This window comes from Physella acuta, unplaced genomic scaffold (genome assembly GCF_028476545.2).
Source record: "Physella acuta isolate Inbredline_101_S28 unplaced genomic scaffold, ASM2847654v3 ptg001162l, whole genome shotgun sequence".
NCBI classification, from domain to species: Eukaryota; Metazoa; Mollusca; class Gastropoda; family Physidae; genus Physella; species Physella acuta.
This window is the reverse complement of record NW_026732679.1, coordinates 106,873-125,604: the sequence shown is the minus strand read 5'-3', so window position 1 is coordinate 125,604 and position 18,732 is coordinate 106,873. Positions and strand designations below refer to the sequence as shown.

The 18,732-nt window shown below is 36.0% G+C and overlaps 2 protein-coding genes across 3 annotated transcripts in view; one reads left to right on the top strand and one right to left on the bottom strand.

Moving 5' to 3' along the window:
* Positions 1-7,192: 7,192 nt before the first annotated feature.
* Positions 7,193-9,177, top strand: LOC131956580 (small nuclear ribonucleoprotein Sm D3-like). Its single transcript, XM_059321104.1, has 2 exons — positions 7,193-7,658; positions 8,972-9,177. The coding sequence occupies exons 1-2, from the start codon at positions 7,346-7,348 to the stop codon at positions 9,031-9,033; spliced, it is 375 nt and encodes a 124-aa protein (XP_059177087.1). The 5' UTR covers positions 7,193-7,345; the 3' UTR covers positions 9,034-9,177.
* Positions 9,178-9,317: 140 nt separating this feature from the next.
* The window catches only part of LOC131956578 (protein hobbit), a 38,233-nt gene continuing 28,818 nt past the window's right edge, over positions 9,318-18,732 (bottom strand). For both annotated transcript variants that reach the window (XM_059321099.1, XM_059321100.1), the window contains exons 48-59: positions 18,265-18,336; positions 17,820-17,900; positions 17,681-17,733; positions 17,474-17,588; positions 16,755-16,851; positions 16,432-16,519; positions 15,938-16,066; positions 12,540-12,688; positions 12,277-12,348; positions 11,874-12,014; positions 11,512-11,622; positions 9,318-10,740 (exon numbers count right to left, since the gene is read on the bottom strand). In XM_059321099.1, coding sequence (XP_059177082.1) covers positions 10,687-10,740; positions 11,512-11,622; positions 11,874-12,014; positions 12,277-12,348; positions 12,540-12,688; positions 15,938-16,066; positions 16,432-16,519; positions 16,755-16,851; positions 17,474-17,588; positions 17,681-17,733; positions 17,820-17,900; positions 18,265-18,336 — 1,162 coding nt within the window. In that variant the 3' untranslated portion in view covers positions 9,318-10,686. The remainder of the gene's footprint in view (positions 10,741-11,511; positions 11,623-11,873; positions 12,015-12,276; positions 12,349-12,539; positions 12,689-15,937; positions 16,067-16,431; positions 16,520-16,754; positions 16,852-17,473; positions 17,589-17,680; positions 17,734-17,819; positions 17,901-18,264; positions 18,337-18,732) is intronic.

Below are 18,732 nucleotides of genomic sequence, written 5' to 3'. Positions count from 1 at the left end.
GGGTGGCGGTAGACTTGTTTCGGGGGGGGGGGGGGCGGACACTGTTAAAAGTATATATTTTCTATAATCTATATGAATTATATAAATTTCATTTCGTTTTCGGGGGGGGGGGGTCTTGCCCCCCCCCCCCCCCCCCCCCCGCAGAGATGCCTGGAAGAAACTCTATATGTAGGCCTACTTGTCTTGGTATAACAAAATTAACATTCAGTTGCGTGCAGAGGGGTGGGAGGAGGGCGACGAGGGGGGGGGGGGGGGCCTTAGGATCTATATCATGCGGCATTAAACAGAGTGATTTATTATTATTTTTTGGAAGAAAGTTAAAACTGTTGTTATGTTGTGTCACCTTAAAGATTCACCCGTTCAATAATTAAGACAATAATGATTTTGGTTTTAAAATATTGTATGAATTCTAAACAAATTTTGAAGTCTATAGGCCTACTGTTTTGATACATCAGGCCGAGTTCGCTGTATCGTAAACTATATTTTCCAAATTTTTCGGCACGTGATTAAATATTCTTAAGTGATTTGGTATGAATTACATAACTGTCAAAAGTGATTTAATATCTTAGCAAAGGAAAAAAACTACGAACATTGGGTTAATACATGGGAGAGATAAAATCTGTTATTATAGTGGAAAGTTTGACATTAACTTATAAAATCCAAAACATTTGTGTTATTAAGTGTACATCACATTATATAGGCCTTTATATATATATATATATATATATATATATATATATATATATATATATATATATATATATATATATATATAATGGAAAGGCCCCGCGCGGATGGTTGGCCCTAGGCCCCGCGTATTCCTAACGCCGGCTCTGGGCATGGTAATGGTAATGAAAACTGAGATACGTATTTTAAAATATTGAGATGTCAATGATTAAGTATGTCTACAAATATAACTATATTCAATATGTTTTGGGGTGTATTGGACTTCTATCCTGCAGCCTATACTGTTCATTACAATACGCAATGATTTGACCTTTTTTGGCCCTCAATGGCATATTTAAATGGTGTAGGTATATTAGAATATTCTTACCGACTGTCCTATTTAAATGTGATTATCTTCACTTCTTTTAGTGAAATGCGAAACCAGTAAACAGACTTTCTTGTTCGCAGAGCCGTTAATTGTTTACAGGTCACCAAAATATCGATCGAAAGAAAACAAAAAAACAAAACAAAAGTGGTAAATGCGCAGAAAATTGTGTTGATTCGTGTTTAGCACAACACAGATTAAATTAGTATTCTTATGATCATTGGAAACTTCAAAGGATTATAATTAATCAGTATAGCCATACCGTTTAGAAAACATGGTTTACGTGTAGTTTTTGTTTTGGTGTGTCGTCTCTATTGAAAACGAGTAGCAAGTAGCATAAACAAATGTTGACGCGTTCAGTGATTTAGCTTCCGACAAGTTTTAAATCGATTTACCTCCCCTTCCCTTTCCCCAACGCAATACAGCGTCACAAAAAGCCAATTGGACTCACACTTCATCTTATATTAACATCCACTCAAAAATACAATTTTGTTTTTTATTTTTATTTCTCAAAAAATTTTTCTAAACTCGGTCAACGTTAAGTATGTCAACCAATTGTTATTACAATTCACTTTGTAAAAATTCAGTTTTTTAAGATTTTCTTAAAACGCTAAGTTGTGTCGTCACACTTTCCTACCCCCCCCCCCCCAATCCCCCAAACTTTCATTTCAGTAGTGTGACATCGTCAGTAGCGTAGCGAGGGGGGGGGACATATGTCCCCGGGCGCCGACCTTAGGGGGCGCCAAAATAGGTTGGAAAAATAAATTAAAAGGTTGAGGGGGGTGCAAATCGCAAGTTTGAGGGGGGGGGGGCAAATCGAAATCTCGAGAGGGGGGTGCAAATCGAAAGTTTGAGGGGGGTGCAAATCGAAATCTCGAGGAGGGGGGGGTGCAAATCGAAAAGTTTGTTCCCGGGCGCCGGGAAGGGTCGCTACGCCTCTGGGCATCGTTTATGGACGACCCCCTTTAAACAAAGCAGACCTTTAATCGAAATAGAAGTAATTTAATTGATTGGTTTACAACAATAATAAAATGTATTATCTTAAACTTTAAACAGCAGATATTTTAATCAGTAATTCTTCCAGACTTTTTTCTCCGGGGGGAGGGGGGGGGGCAATCGATATTTACATATTTACGGGGTGACGGGTGCGCACAACATTTTCCGCGGGGGTGCGACACTAGTAAAAGTAGATGCTTTCTATATACATTCTATTTCGTTCGGGGGGGGGGGGGGGCGGGGCGGTAGACTTTCTTCGGGGTGGGGGGTGGGGGGGGGGGGGCTCTGCCGAAGAGATGCCTGGAAGAAACTCTGATTTTTAATACTAGGGAATGGGAGTAAACCGTTATAGCAAATTTACTTAAAATGTAGGCCTATTTCTCTTTCGAAATAGTGTTTTTCCTATCGCGTTTTTTTTCACTAGTTAGAACAAAGTATAAATCTAGAACTAAACTAGGTCTCGTGACCATTATTCGTATCGGCGGCATGAGTCTAGAGCACGAGTCTATATCACGAGCCAGATCAAGGTCAAGTGACTAGTCAAAACGTCGCATTAAAAATTAACAGTGATTTTACACGCGAAACAATTGCTAAATGACTATGCAGTTTGCAAACTGTGAAACTTTTAATATCTGTCCATCGCAGGGGCGTAGGCATTTTTTACGGAGGTGGGGGGTAGGGGGTTGGGGCGAGTACAAAAAAGACGTAGTCAGGGGTGGTGGCGTGGAAGGGTGCTGCTGTATCTTTTAAAAAATTTCTAAGAACTACGATTTTGTAGGAAATGGTCCTCGGGAGCAGTGATCTTTCAGCCCCCCCCCCCCTCCAAAAAAAGACCGTCTCTCCCCTCCCCAAGGACAAAATGGAATTTATATAGAAAATATATAGTTTTAGAGTGTCTTCCACCCCCACCCCTAAAAATGTATTCCCCCCCCCCCCCTCGGAGTAAAAAAAGTCTGAAAAAAACTCTATTAGGGGGGGGGGGGCAGTCACTTCCCGTGCTCCCCTCCTGCATATGCCTCTGCTCCATTAGAACCTCAAGTTCATCATCACCGTTATCTTCATCATGTGAAGCATAAGTATGACGCAACCATCGTTATTGTTTTTAGACTATTCCTCCAAGTTGGGTCCAAGATATTCCAGCTGCTTGCGCTTCACTGACTACTGATCATTTCCCAGTTTGATTTGACCTACATTCTTTTCTCTTTCCTTTCGGGTTCCAGTCTAATGCCTGTCTGGTGGTTGTGTTTGTTAATTTGCGCAAGGCGTGTCCGATCCATCCAGATTTGCGATTTTGTATTTCTGAGTTTTGCCGAGGTTGTTTTTTTTCTCTCTCCATAGTTCATCATCATTTCCATTTGAGTCATAGACATGGGGCCACCACAGAAAGCTCCCTCCACCTTTGTCGGTCATCGGCAATTTTCCTGGCAGCCTCCCATGATACTCCTGCCTCTGCCAGCTGCTTCCCCGCTATGCGCCTCCACGTCTACCTTGGCCTTCCCTGTTTTCTTTTTCCTGGAGGCGTCCAGTTTAGCGCCATTTTTTTTTATTTTTTTTTTTGCGATATCATCTGGATTCATTCTTAAGACATGCCCCATCCAGCGCCATCTTTTTAAAATTATTATTTCGGAAACTGCTTCCGTTTTCATTTCTCTAAGTTTTTTTCTCCATAGTCAGTCGTTAGTAATTTTCACAGACCATCTGATGTATAATATCCGCAACTCTCTCAAATATTTTTGGGGATATGTTTGTTTGTTTTCATGTGTGTATGTTTGTGTGTGTGGGGGGGGGGGGGGGCAAGATTCTGTTTAACAAAGGTCTACTGGAGGGTGAGTCTAAAGGTTTAATGTCAGATTCTTCTAAATTTTTCTTACCCGTCTTGTCTTAGTTACTCACATTTACCAGGAGCCCATATGAGCAGCGTTTCTTCCAGACTTTTTTCTCCGGGGGGAGCTTGAAATTTTCGGGGGGGGGGGGGGGCGGTAAACTTTCTTCGGGGTGGGGGTGGGGCGGACACTGTTAAAAGTATATATTTTCTATATAAATTATATAAATTTCATTTCGTTCGGGGGTGGCGGTAAAAAAATTTCGGGGGTTCGCCCCCCCCCCCCCCGAAGAGATGTCTGGAAGAAACTCTGCATATGAGACGGCGAGGCCCTTGATACAGCTCACGAATTTCAAGCGGAGAACCAGGGGTAAAACTATTGGAAGCAATTTATTTGAACGAATTGGCAATTGATTAAGCTTTTGTTGTTGTCATGTTTACAAACTTATATATAACGCATGCTCTTTAACTTTAAAAATGGTTATGTGAATAACAGCTAGCAAAGCATGAAAAATAGAAGTATAATGGCAATGGGAATTTCCATATATTTTTTACAGACCTAAATAGTATGAAGTTGGTAAAACACATTGACTCCGAACGGAATTAGAAAACAACAATTTTAAATTACAAGATATCATTTTTACCTTAAATAGAGTATGGAGCAAATAAACAGCACAAACTACTGCGCAAAGGACATTATTCAACAATAGTCCGCATCATTATTTCCCAGTATAGTCTAAAATTTGTATGCGTAAGTAGCTTGTAATAATAATAGTTAAATTGTAAACGATGAGTTCGGTCGGTACTGTATAATTATAAACATCGCGTGGATAATTACTTTGTGATTATTTCTATGCGAGGACAAAACAGACTTGAAAATCGACAACATAATCGAGTTTATAAGCTACAATTAAAATCTACGTCAAAAACATGTTGGTCGTACTCAAGGTGTTGAGTGGTTAGAATACCTCCCCCCCCCCCCTTACACACACGCTGACTCGGGGAACGAAGGAGTCCTGTCGGATAGATCAAGGCTGTTGACTTCAAAGGCCCGAGTTCGGACCCCTAGCAGATGAGGCTCGTTAGCTGGAGACAACATCAACACATAGTTTTTAATAGTAGAGAAACTCCATAATCAGACAACTCAGTGTTTCTTTCAGACTTTTTTCTCCGGAGGTGAACTTGAAATTTTCGGTGGGGGGGGGGGGGGGGACACGACGGGATGGCGCTGGTGCCCTCCTTCCCCCACCCCCGAAGAGATGCCTGGAAAAAAAACTCTGAAAGCTGCAACATGCCCTTGGGGATTGATTTTGGATGGACAAAGGCTATGCAAGCAAATCTAGGCAAAAAAACAAAACAAAAAACAGACTGAATTCTATATAAATTCTATTTCGTTCGGGGGGGGGGGGGGTTAGATGATCTCGGGGGGAGGGGGGTGAAGAGATGCCTGGAAGAAACTTTGGTAGTATTGGGGGAAAAGTGCAACCACGTTTCTCACTTTTTAAATTTTCTGTGCGTTTTTCCCTCATCCAGGAAAGAAACGAATTAAAATTTAAAGGACACTGACACAACTCGTTGATTTCTTAATTCTCTGCCTTCCCGCAGAAAAGTGAAATTTTTTTTTTTAGAAAAAAACTATAAAGAAGAAATAAAATCCGCGTAACGATGGTGGGTGACTAAAGCCAGTGTGGAATTTAAATACATTGTCATTGATTGTCAAAAAAAAGTCGTTGGCGCAATGTGATTAATGTGAAGTGACAGTGAAGTATGTTTTTTTCTATAAGACTAGTAGGCCAGGGGGTAATAGCCTACATACCTTACTACAGACAACAACAAACTTAGTAGGCCTATCTAGTTTATAGATCTAGACCTACTTAGTCGAACGGAAATCAAATCTTTCTACTATTGTTTCGCTGCTGGAGTAGGATTAGATCTAGATTAGACTATCTAGATTTTATATAGATCTATAGAGTAGGCCTACAATCAGAGGCGTAGCAAGAGGGGGGGTGCGGACTGCATAGGGTGCCACCATTTAGGGGGTTGACACCAAGGTAAAAAAAAAATAGCAAATTATATACAGAAAAAATGATAATTTCAGTTAATTAAATGATTAATTAGAGTGAATTAAATAGTATTTTAAGAGCAAAGTGGACAACCCGAAACGGTGGAAAATGAGGTGACACCATGACGTAAACCTGCTAATGATAGAGAAAACATGCAACATCCAGCTGTATTAATAACCGAATATAGATACAAATCGTTAGTATTATCTAACCACAGTTTAAAGCAATCGCAGTGGGGGGGGGGGGGGGGGGGGGGGGGGGAAGCTACATGAACTCAACGTTGCAATATATATGCCTGAGATAAAACGGTAATAACCTATATGTTTATCCATGTTTGGGGTGGGGGGGGGGGAAACAAATGAAAAAAATATTTGAATGGATATACACATGCGTATACACATACTTACAAGTGTATATATATATATATATATATATATATATATATATATATATATATATATATATATATATATATATATATATATATATATTTTCTTTTTCTTTTTTTACGGGGGGGGGGGGGAAGGGGTGACACCTAACCACCCCCCCCCCCCACCCCACCCGCACCGGTTGACACCCGACCTGGCTACGCCACTGCCTACAATATCTTGATTTTTTAAAGTTGTATTTTTTTTACGGTACAGGCCTACGTAGTATGAGTGATCTAATTTTTAATAGTAGGCTAGGCTTATTCTGAGAAATGTGGTCTTATTCGAATCTTATTATACGAGATCAATCACAAATTATGTAGGCTGCAGGTTATATTATAAAGCTATGGGCCATATACCTCTCGGATTGACAAGAAAACAATGTAATATGCAAATTTGAAACTTGTCGAGTGGAAAATAAAAAAATGCCTTTGTAATCGTCACACTATCATTTAACGACGGGTTAAATAATAACCATAATGGCAATGAACCTTTATTAGTTACTGAAGAAAGATGTTTTTGGAGTATAAGTATAGTATAAGCTACTGGACATTCTACACACAGAATAGATTTTTTTCACCGCTACTCAACCGGATCATGATCTCTTAGGCCCAATTTGAATAGTTTTGATTTAATTCTTCTATACTCATATACAATACGAAACTTCATTAAGTAGATAAAGCTACATTTTTATTGTGTTCTAGTTAAATGCTTTTAAAAAGAAAACTGATACAATTTGCTTGTTTTTAATTTAATTCGGGGTTGATATAATTTTGTTTCAGATTTTAGTTTATTAATGATTTGTGTTTTCTTGTTATTTTCATACTAACCGGAAATACAACGATTTATAACGTTTCCTGTTTTCCGCCATTATTTGTTTTTGTTTGAAACCGGCAAAAAGGCAGTTGACAAATCCATGTAATCACAACGTAATGTGCATTTAAAAATAAATCTCAATATACATCATTGAGTTAAATAAATTAAGATGTCGATTGGAGTACCTATTAAGGTGCTGCATGAGGCAGAAGGACACATAGTTACTTGTGAAACTTCAACCGGTGAAGTGTATAGAGGAAAACTGATTGAAGCAGAAGATAACATGAACTGTCAGATGGCAAATATCACAGTAACCTACAGAGATGGTAGAGTTGCTCAACTTGAAAATGTTTACATCAGAGGCAGCAAAATAAGATTTTTTGTGTTACCTGACATGTTAAAAAATGCCCCGATGTTCAAGAAAGTCCAAGGCAAAGGTGGCGGTGCTGGTCGAGGAAAGTCTGCTATCTTGAGAGCTCAAGGTAAAAATAGAATCTAGAAATCTAGATTCTAGTGCAATTACTAGATCCTCAGTATTAGCATTGATCCCCTTAATTATGCCTGATATAGTTAACCTTAATGTTGGTATAGTCAAACTGTTTTGTTAATAAGTTTATTATGATCCTTTGGTCCCTTCTTTCCCCCCCCCCCCCCCATTCATAACCCTAAATTTTTTTTAAAGCGTTTTGGCCTAACATTTTGTGTGGCTGTAGTGCCAAATGACCTGACTCATGAAGTGCAAATGCAGTTGTTGGTTTTTTTTTTACATATTGACTAAGTGGATCAAACTGTAAGATTTTAGATACCGATGCAGGGGGTCGAGTCGGTAAAGCTCATGGTTGCTGAGCAGAAAAAGTCTTGAGTTGAAACCCTCTGGCAGATGAGGCTTGTTAGCTGGAGACAGCCACTCTTCTAGGAGAGACAACTCCATAATCAAACAACTGCTGCCTTGTAGTTTGTTCTAGGTTGGACAAAAGCTATGGAAGCATCCAAAAAGAAAAGCAGGCTGAAATCTGTGTCAATGGCACATAACCAGTTAACGCGTATACTTAATTGTGTTGGGAGGCGTGGTTCGAGTTGGCAAAGCTCATGGTTGTTAAATTTGAAAAAGTCTCAAGTTCGAGCCCTCTGTTAGATAAGGCTCGATCCCTTCCAAAACTAAAAATTAAGAACGAAGAAGATTTCGATGCCTGAAAATAGACTTCCAAAAATAGGTGTGTTAGGTTGTTAGTAGTATTGTAATAACTAGTTTTATGATAAGATATAAGGGTTAGGTGTATGGTAGGACCAGGGTTAGGGATAGGGTAAGCATTGCCATAAGCAAGCAATGTGTATTTTAGTTAGCTACCAGTTAATTGGCACCCCTTTTTTAAGATTCTATTATCTGACACTGCTATAAAAATTCCCCCCAACTGCTTACTGGCAAGCCTCCCTAGGCAAGGCGGAGCAAATAAAATGCATGTGAATAAGCACTCTTTGTGTATGACATTTAACTTTTTGACATTGCAATATCTGGTATTGGAAGTGTTTTAGTGGCGTTTTTATCAATCACAATGAGGACCCTGGGAAGACATCTTTCAAAGCTATATTTCTACTTAATCGAGTGATAACAAAAATAGCCAAATAATTTTAGATTCAGTGGGCATGTAAGCCTACCATCTATCATTATACAGTATACAACAAATTTTAACTGCAGGCTCAATAAGGTCAAATATACAAAAACTAAAAAAAACTTTCTTTTTTAAAAATTTCCCTCTTTCATTTATTTATAATGGGCAGGTATATTTATTTTCAGCTGCTCGAGGCAGGGGACAGAGAGGAAGAGGTGGTGGAAATATCTTCCAAAAACGTCGTTGATGTTGATTGTTCCATCTCATCACTGTCTTTATGTACATTTTTTCAATCTGATCATCATATTTGTCATTTTTCTTTGGTACACAAAATTTTTCAAACAAGTACTTTTTCATTTTTGATGTTATAATAAATTTTTTCCATAAAATGTGCTTTGTTTTATTCACTCTTTATTCTCTGTACTGTACCCGCTTTTGATTTTTTTTAACAATGTAAATATGGCTTGTGGGTGGGGGTATAGTTTTATCTTATGGTATTCAGTTAAAAAAAACAACATAAAAAATGAATTTCTTGTTAATCATTGTTATACATCTTTTATTTTTTTTTTATAAATTCTATGAACATCTGCAGACTTTCTTTGGTTTAACATTAATCTTACTAATGTAAAGCTCAACATGTTCATCCAATCTAGTAAAACAATTGGTTCAGTCATGCTAAAATGTAAAAGTGTCATGAAAATGCCCTAACTATTTCTATTAAGAAAATTGATAAACCAGCTCGTTTGGAAAACTCTTTTCATTTAGTATTAGGGCTACTTCTAAAACTAAAAAACCATTTCTTCTAACTGGTGGAAACAGCATAGTTAATAAAGCATATATGCAAGTGATAGTAAACATTTGTATACCAAAATTAGTATTCATAGTCTAGCAACTGGGCAGTCAAAAACAAAACCTTAGGGGTGACTGGACATTCAAAAGGAATATATTTTCATGATCACAAATTTTAATGCAGAAGTGGTATATCATCACTAAAGTAAATGTATGAACAAAAGATGGATATCATGCAGCTGCTAGTTCAGTAGTTGCGTAAACAGCATTCCTGCTCATTTGAGCTAACTTGATATATGTACACATACAAATAATACAATTTTTTTATATTATAGTATTGTACAAGTTTTCCACAGCACATAATTTATAATCATACGTAACAACTAACTTGTTCTGAAAGTTTGCAAATCTTGTCACAACTAACTTGTTCTGAAAGTTTGCAAATCTTGTCACTACCGGCTACATTATAAACTATAAGTGCTAATCAAATTCTTACAAGTAAATAGCGTTAAGTACTATTTCTGCTCAGCGGAAACTACTCAAAATTTGAAAAAACCTAGTGAATAAGATCTAATATGGTATTAAAGTTCTAGATATCAGGTCGCACATAAATTGTAATTGAGAAACATGAAGTAGAGTAAGTATCAATTCCGGTTATAAGAAACTACTCAAAGTTGATTGTAAAGTAAACACTAACTTTTGACTTCACTTTTCTGACTCATTGACAAGATTGCAAAACAAAGTGAAACATTTTGATTTTTTTTGCACAGCTACAATACTTCCTCTTTAAAAGACAAAGTAAAAAACGACAGTGAAAGTAGTTAAAAGTACAATAAAACTAAAGATTAAAATGCAGTATTATAATGTACATATTTTTATTGTATTTATGAACACCACAATTGCAATTATTTTTCAATAAAAACTAGATATGTTGACCATCTTTATCAACATAAACCTAAATGATAAAATTTCATTCTTTAAAAGGTGAAGCAAGCTTATGTAAACATACCAAAGTTTAAAAAAAAAAAGTAAGTTAACTTCTCAACAAATCACCGAGGTTAGTTATGATACAAAAACAGCTGAAATTAGAAGTCCTAAAAATACTTGTTCTTTACTTGCTTGATTTGCCAAAAAATCCTTTTTTTGCTGGTTTTTCTTGGCCAGACTGAAAAGATGACAGGATATCTTGCAGTTAAAAATAGCAAACAATTGTATACAGCAAAATTCAATTCAAGCAATATCAAATAATTTCATATAATAAATGGGGCTTAATGAAAGTTAATGCATCAGATTTTGTGGATATCCACGAATATTAAATCTGTCCTCTGAAAACTTAGTTCCAATATTATAACTATAACCTAATCAAAATAATTAATAAAGGGGATTATTTTCAGAAATGGAAAAAAAAAATATTAAAAGTAAAATAAAACAATTAAAAATGCTTATTTTTTTTTAAAAGCATGATTTTCTTTAATAAAATTGATTCATGATGGTAACCTATTTTTGGAAGTTTTCTAGTCATATATTAAATTAATAATAAGTACAGAAAGGCCAAAGGGTTCATGACTTCTGTAGCTTATTTCTACAACAATACAGCAGATGTCGGCATTGATATAACCTTATTATAACTCTAGGACTGCCATTTTGATTTATGTGTCAGCATAAATAGTTCTGTTTGTTGTAATGTGGGAATGGTCACATTAAATTTAATAACTAGATGTCTATGTGAACTCACAAGTCTACTTTAATGAGTTCCAGAATTCCAATGTATGGTACTTTGGATGAGCATCGTTGGTTTAATAAAGTTAATGTAATTAACTAAGCCAAGTTACTAAACAATTTCAACTGACCTAAAAATTACAGGGCAGTGAAGATATATTTTAAACTTCTTTCTATAAAAAAAAAAGAGTCCATACATTAGCAAAGCTGTTCTTACCAATAGCTTTGCTCCCAACAACATTTTGGCTTTATCCTCTTCTTCTTGAACATCAGTGTGGGGTGGTTCATCAAGAACTCTTGCTTTCCAGTGCAGTTTTTGCTTTATGGCCTACAATTACAATAACAAAGTGAGAAAAACTGGTTCCTTCTAACTAGCATTAGAGACGTGAAAATTTCTATACTATAACTATAAGCCTAAATATTTCATCATGGAACATTATTTTTTAGAAATGTATTATTATAGTTGTTTAAATTTAAATAACCTTTTTTATGATAAAAAGAAGAGGACTCTCAATCCTGACCAACCATCCCGCCCCTCCCTGATTAAAAGAACTGACTGTCATATAACCATTAACTGACCTGTGAAAGAAGAACTCGTTTGCTGTGGTTTTTTAGTGTGATTAGGAAGTCAAACCATGTCCAGATGTTATTGTGGTATTCTACTGTTGGTAAGATGAAACTGAAATCATGGACGTCTTCTATATTTTTCTCTTTCTGACCCTAGGAATAGAACAGTAAAAAAAAAATTATGAACATTTAAATTAGAAAAAAATTATTACCCGATGAGATATTTATAACTTTATTATAAAAATTTTTTCAAACTAAACATGAAACACATATAATATTTATAACATTGCCATAAAACTCACTAATTTCGACATCTTCTAATTTTACAAGATCTGTATTACGGTTAACAAGTAATGTGTCATGTCATCTCTATAACTTTCATACTACAAAGATTTCACAATGTACAGTTATTTACCTTATAGCTGACCCTTGCAATGACCTCTGGTATTTTTATGTATAAAAATGTGTTATTCTTGGCTGCTCTTTCCTGCAAAAGTCAACATCATAAGATTCATGCATCTCCAAACTTTATCAGATGATAATTACACTTCAAAATCTCCATTTAAATTATTAGTAAAAATAATTTCATAATATACCAAAACTGCTTTTATTTTAATTTTAGAACATTTTACTAAATTTTAGATATATATAAATGAGACAAAAACTTTAAAAACATACTCTCATTTTGTTGATATCATCAGCACTGCTGAAAGATGCAACAGAACGCAAAGAACTTTTCTCAGTATCTTCTGTTTTTTCTTTCTTCTTTTCTTTGTCTTTTTTGTTGTTTTTCTTTTCTTTTTTCTGCTTGATGTCCATTTCATCCTCTAAAAGTATTTAAAATTAAATTTAATTCATCTTAAGATTATAAATAACTAGGCATACTGCCTAGCTTCGCTTAGGTTTTCAAAAAAGTTGGGGAATTGAATGATTAATTAATAGGTGATTGGCTGCTATCTTAAATGCTTAGGGCCTAAATTTTTACAGTGGAGAATTTTAATGTCACTCAGATAATCGATGGAATATTCGCAAACTTATTACTTGTACGGTTATTAGAACAGCAAGGGTTTTCTTAATATTATCAATCAAATATTATAATAAATTACTTTCGCAATTAATTTATACAATTACAGTTCAATGCAAAACTTAATTCGTAACAAAATATTTATTTAAAACAATGCTATACTTTATGATTTTTGTTTTTTTTCTTAAAAAGAGTATACAAAATATTTAAAAATTATTACATTAAAAAGTTACCTCCCCTGTTCAAAGACCAAATGACCAAATCTTGTATAATGAGAATTTCACTCGCGGTCATTTTTAGCCCTCTAAGAGGGCTATAAGTCTGACCAACAGTTTTCCATACGGCGTAGTCAGCTTTTGAGGTGTATACAAAAAATTAGTCAGATGTAAAGAGGGTAAGTGTCCTAAAATCCGTTTTCAAATTACCCTCTGTTTTTTCCATAAAATACAAAGATAATATAGGGAAATACGACTGGTCAGTTTTGACCCATTTAACGAATTTTCCCGGACATGGCGAGTTTTTTGTGACACCCCAAGGCGTTCTCCTACCACCTCACAAAATTTCAAGGGGGGTCGTCGGAGGAAATTTTTTTTCGTAATAGAGCTCATATAAAGAGAATTTCACTCGCGGTCACTTTTTAGCCCTCGTCGAGGGCTTTGAGTGAAACCGACAGTTTTCCCTAAAGGTCAAGCCATTTACCTAAGAGCATGCAAAACATTAGCCAGATGTAAAGACGGTAAGTGCCCTAAAATCCGTTTTGAAATCACCCTCTGTTTTTCCCATAAAATACAAAGATTATATAGGGAAATACGACTGGTCAGTTTTGACCCATTTAACGAATTTTCCCGGACATGGCGAGTTTTTTGGGACATCCCAGGGCGTTCTCCTACCACCACACAAAATTTCAAGGGGGGTCGTCGGAGGAAATTTTTTTTCGTAATAGAGCTCATATAAAGAGATTTTCACTCGCGGTCACTTTTTAGCCCTCGTCCAGGGCTTTGAGTGAAACCGACAGTTTTCCCTAAAGGTCAAGCCATTTACCTAAGAGCATGCAAACAATTAGCCAGATGTAAAGACGGTAAGTGCCCTAAAATCCGTTTTGAAATCACCCTCTGTTTTTCCCAGAAAATACAAAGATTATATAGGGAAATACGACTGGTCAGTTTTGACCCATTTAACGAATTTTCCCGGACATGGCGAGTTTTTTGGGACATCCCAGGGCGTTCTCCTACCACCACACAAAATTTCAAGGGGGGTCGTCGGAGGAAATTTTTTTTCGTAATAGAGCTCATATAAAGAGATTTTCACTCGCGGTCACTTTTTAGCCCTCGTCCAGGGCTTTGAGTGAAACCGACAGTTTTCCCTAAAGGTCAAGCCATTTACCTAAGAGCATGCAAACAATTAGCCAGATGTAAAGACGGTAAGTGCCCTAAAATCCGTTTTGAAATCACCCTCTGTTTTTCCCAGAAAATACAAAGATTATATAGGGAAATACGACTGGTCAGTTTTGACCCATTTAACGAATTTTCCCGGACATGGCGAGTTTTTTGGGACATCCCAAGGCGTTCTCCTACCACCTCACAAAATTTCAAGGGGGGTCGTCGGAGGAAATTTTTTTTCGTAATAGAGCTCATATAAAGAGAATTTCACTCGCGGTCACTTTTTAGCCCTCGTCGAGGGCTTTGAGTGAAACCGACAGTTTTCCCTAAAGGTCAAGCCATTTACCTAAGAGCATGCAAAACATTAGCCAGATGTAAAGACGGTAAGTGCCCTAAAATCCGTTTTGAAATCACCCTCTGTTTTTCCCATAAAATACAAAGATTATATAGGGAAATACGACTGGTCAGTTTTGACCCATTTAACGAATTTTCCCGGACATGGCGAGTTTTTTGGGACATCCCAGGGCGTTCTCCTACCACCACACAAAATTTCAAGGGGGGTCGTCGGAGGAAATTTTTTTTCGTAATAGAGCTCATATAAAGAGATTTTCACTCGCGGTCACTTTTTAGCCCTCGTCCAGGGCTTTGAGTGAAACCGACAGTTTTCCCTAAAGGTCAAGCCATTTACCTAAGAGCATGCAAACAATTAGCCAGATGTAAAGACGGTAAGTGCCCTAAAATCCGTTTTGAAATCACCCTCTGTTTTTCCCAGAAAATACAAAGATTATATAGGGAAATACGACTGGTCAGTTTTGACCCATTTAACGAATTTTCCCGGACATGGCGAGTTTTTTGGGACATCCCAAGGCGTTCTCCTACCACCTCACAAAATTTCAAGGGGGGTCGTCGGAGGAATTTTTTTTTCGTAATAGAGCTCATATAAAGAGAATTTCACTCGCGGTCACTTTTTAGCCCTCGTCCAGGGCTTTGAGTGAAACCGACAGTTTTCCCTAAAGGTCAAGCCATTTACCTAAGAGCATGCAAAAAATTAGCCAGATGTAAAGATGGTAAGTGCCCTCAAATCCGTTTTGAAATCACCCTATGTTTTTCCCATAAAATACAAAGATTATATAGGGAAATACGACTGGTCAGTTTTGACCCATTTAACGAATTTTCCCGGACATGGCGAGTTTTTTGGGACACCCCAAGGCGTTCTCCTACCACCTCACAAAATGTCAAGGGGGGTCGTCGGAGGAAATTTTTTTTCGTAATATAGCCCATATAAGGCGCCGTTCAGTCGAGGTCAGTTTTGACCCCCTCTCCGTGGACTTTTCGGCCAACCGTCACCGGCCATCGTGTTCTATCGCCCCAAGGCACCACCGTGCCAAATTTGACGCGCCTGCGGCGCCGGGAAGTGCCCTATCGGGCACTTGACCACTTTGCTTTATATATATAGATTAATAAATAACTATATTCTATAAGTATTAGTAAGATATTTAAACTTCAAGCACATTATTAAACATTTCTATTCTTAGTTCAAGTTTATAGCCTACAGGTAAATAGGATATGTAAATGCTTACTTAATATTTAGTTAGAAACTTTCAAGACATTAAGAAGCTTTAAAAAATCTGGGAAAACAAATCTTGCAGCTGCTGAACATGGGTTCAACTTACCATCATCGACCTCCACATTCTTGTCAGGGAAAAAGAACTCCATGACAGCTTTGTAAAACTGGTAGGTCATCTGGATCTGAATGGGTGCGACATTGACCTCAAAGTGTTCTTTCACTGGGATGCCACCCACTGGAGAGATGAAGTAAAAAAAACAAACAATCAGTCTTACATTAAATTTATATTGAAATTAAAAACAAAAACATTCATAAAAATTCATTAAATTAAAAAATGTTTTTATTTTAGAAGCATAATTAAATTTCTTAATTAAAACAAAACAAATGAGAAAATGTTCAATATTTTTTTGCTAAATTTATGAATCATCTTTTCTCTTCAGTACCCAGGACTCATGGGGTACGTTTAAGAATACTTGTACCACATTAAGGTGGTTTATCAAGTTTCAAGGACTATTTATGATGCATACAATTTTAAACAAAAATTCACAGAAGTAAGAAAATAAGTAAAGAAATGCTATATATAAGAAATCTGATGTTGACCTGGGGGTCTCTCAGTACAGGTGATTCTTAAGGCCATTTGTCTATTTTCTCCCTCCTGTCCTTGGGGGTCTTTGGGTACAAGAACTTTCTAGAAATAAATAAAAAGTTGAAGAAAATCATTATTCATCACTAAGAAGATTACATTAACACAGATTCATCTAAATACTTTAGATAAAGTGACAAAAGCCAATGGAACCTTATCAAATGATGTATAGATTCCAAATAATATGGGTTAGAAAACATTTGCGAGATTAAAAAGAAGTGCTAGTGCTAATGATTTTAATTTTTCATCAAGAAAAAACAAATGCAGTTATTCCCCTTACTTGGTAGAAGTTATCAGTGAGCAGATTTTCAACCTTGACCCAGTTAAGTTCCAGTTGATGAGTCCATGTATCATCATCTCTGTTGACCTTGGTATATCTGAAGAAAGTGTAACAAAAATGAATTTTAGTTTCAGATCATCTATTTTAATAATTACTTACATTTGTGTTATTAGCATCCTAAATAGATTTCACTTGTGTATTAATTAATTAATTCAGTAAATTACTTTTTTTCAGGGCATGTTTGTTTAAAATTTAAAGGAACAGTTTTTTGTGCATTTGTGAAGAGATGAAGACAAAGACTATAAATGATAAAATGAACCTAAAAATTAAAAGGAATAGGAACAGTTTTTTTAAAATTTAGCTAAAACTCATTAAAAAATAAATTAGTGTGGTCTGTGAGCGTGCCACAAAAAAAGATATGCAAATTTGTTCCAGAGCCAAAGGTAGACAAAAAGTACAGAAAATAGACCTTGTAAAGACAGAACAGTTTTAGGATCTAAGCCGAATTGCCACGTCTGCAGTGCATCAGTTCAGAAGTGTAAACACTACAACCTGTTTGCCCTAGCTTGTAATTTCCAAATGATTTTAAAAAATCTATGCATAAAAACCACATTTTTAAAAAAAGTCAGTGAAAAAACAAGGATTATTAAATTAATACATACTTCATTCACAAAGGAAACTAACTTGTAATTTATAAGTAAGCAATTCAATAAACTTACACAAAGTTACGAAGCTCAAGTTCTGCTATTCCACAATGCCCATCTCTTTCTGTCATACGCCACTTGGCATATTTAAAACAGACTTCATTTCTTCTAACTACTTGTGCTTGTTGGGCTGTTAAAAAATACAAATAAATGTACAGTTTGAAAACATTTTTTAAAGCTAATTTTTATTTACTAGAAAACAAAAAATATTTTATAACTTACATTTTTCCATTTTCATCTGCGCTTTAACTTGTAGCTGGCTCTCATTGTAGCAACTGGAAATATTTTTGTTTAAAATGTGTAAATAAAAGCCAATACATATCTTAAAAATAAATCCAAATTAACAATAACAAACACAGACCTTATTCTCATCCCCAATTCTTCATTCTTTAATCCAATCCAGTTTTTCATGTCATCCATAGCAATTTCTAAGTGCTCCATCCTGTAAATAAAAATGTACCATTTTTCAGGATTTTTGAAGCATTTTTGTTGTGGTAAAGCAGTAAAATGAACTTTTCATTTCCTAGTGCAACTCTAGAATAAATAGTGTTATGTTTTAAAACAATCACAGCTCAATTAAAAAAAAAAATTTGTCATGTAATTTTCAAAACTTTTTTCTCAATATTTCAGCAGAGTCAAGTAAAAAAAAATAAAGTTATGTGAAGGAGTACTGTACTATAATTTTTATGCATACAATCAGATTCAATGTAATTCCTGTTTTTTTTTAAATGATAGAAAAAAGTTTACAGTAATAGAAAAATTTTAAGGCAAAGAAAAGTTAGAAGTAAATAAAATGGTGCACTTACTTTTCTTCATCATTTTGCGTTTTTGCTATGTAATATTCTTTCTCCAAGAGGCGTAATTCTTGGACCTTCTCCCTAAAATATGTTAAAATATAATTATAAGATATTAAGAGAATGGTACCTATGAAACTTTTTAGAACATAAAAATAAATAAATAAAATTTGATGAACAGTAAATTAAAAACTCATTCTAAACTTTATTTACCATAAACTACTTTAAATAAATGGGACGGAGTGGTCTAGCGGTAGAGAGCTGGACTGCTAACCCGTAAGTCTCGAGTTTGAATCCGGGTTCAAGTCAGTAGACCATCCCTGAGTCCACCCAACTCTGATGGGTACCTAACTCACGTTAGGGAAAGTAAAGGCGGCTGGGCATAGTGATGACCACACTATCTCTTCATATGCCGAGGTCACAGAAACAAGCGAACTCTACTTCACTTGCCCCATAGACCGTCGGGTTTGAAAGGGAAAC

Excerpts from the sequence above, each read along its gene's own strand:
- LOC131956580 (XM_059321104.1), top strand. The coding sequence starts at position 7,346 with ATGTCGATTGGAGTACCTATTAAGGTGCTGCATGAGGCAGAAGGACAC. Across the intron at positions 7,659-8,971 it reads TGCTATCTTGAGAGCTCAAG|CTGCTCGAGGCAGGGGACAG; the intron begins GTAAAAATAGAA and ends ATTTATTTTCAG.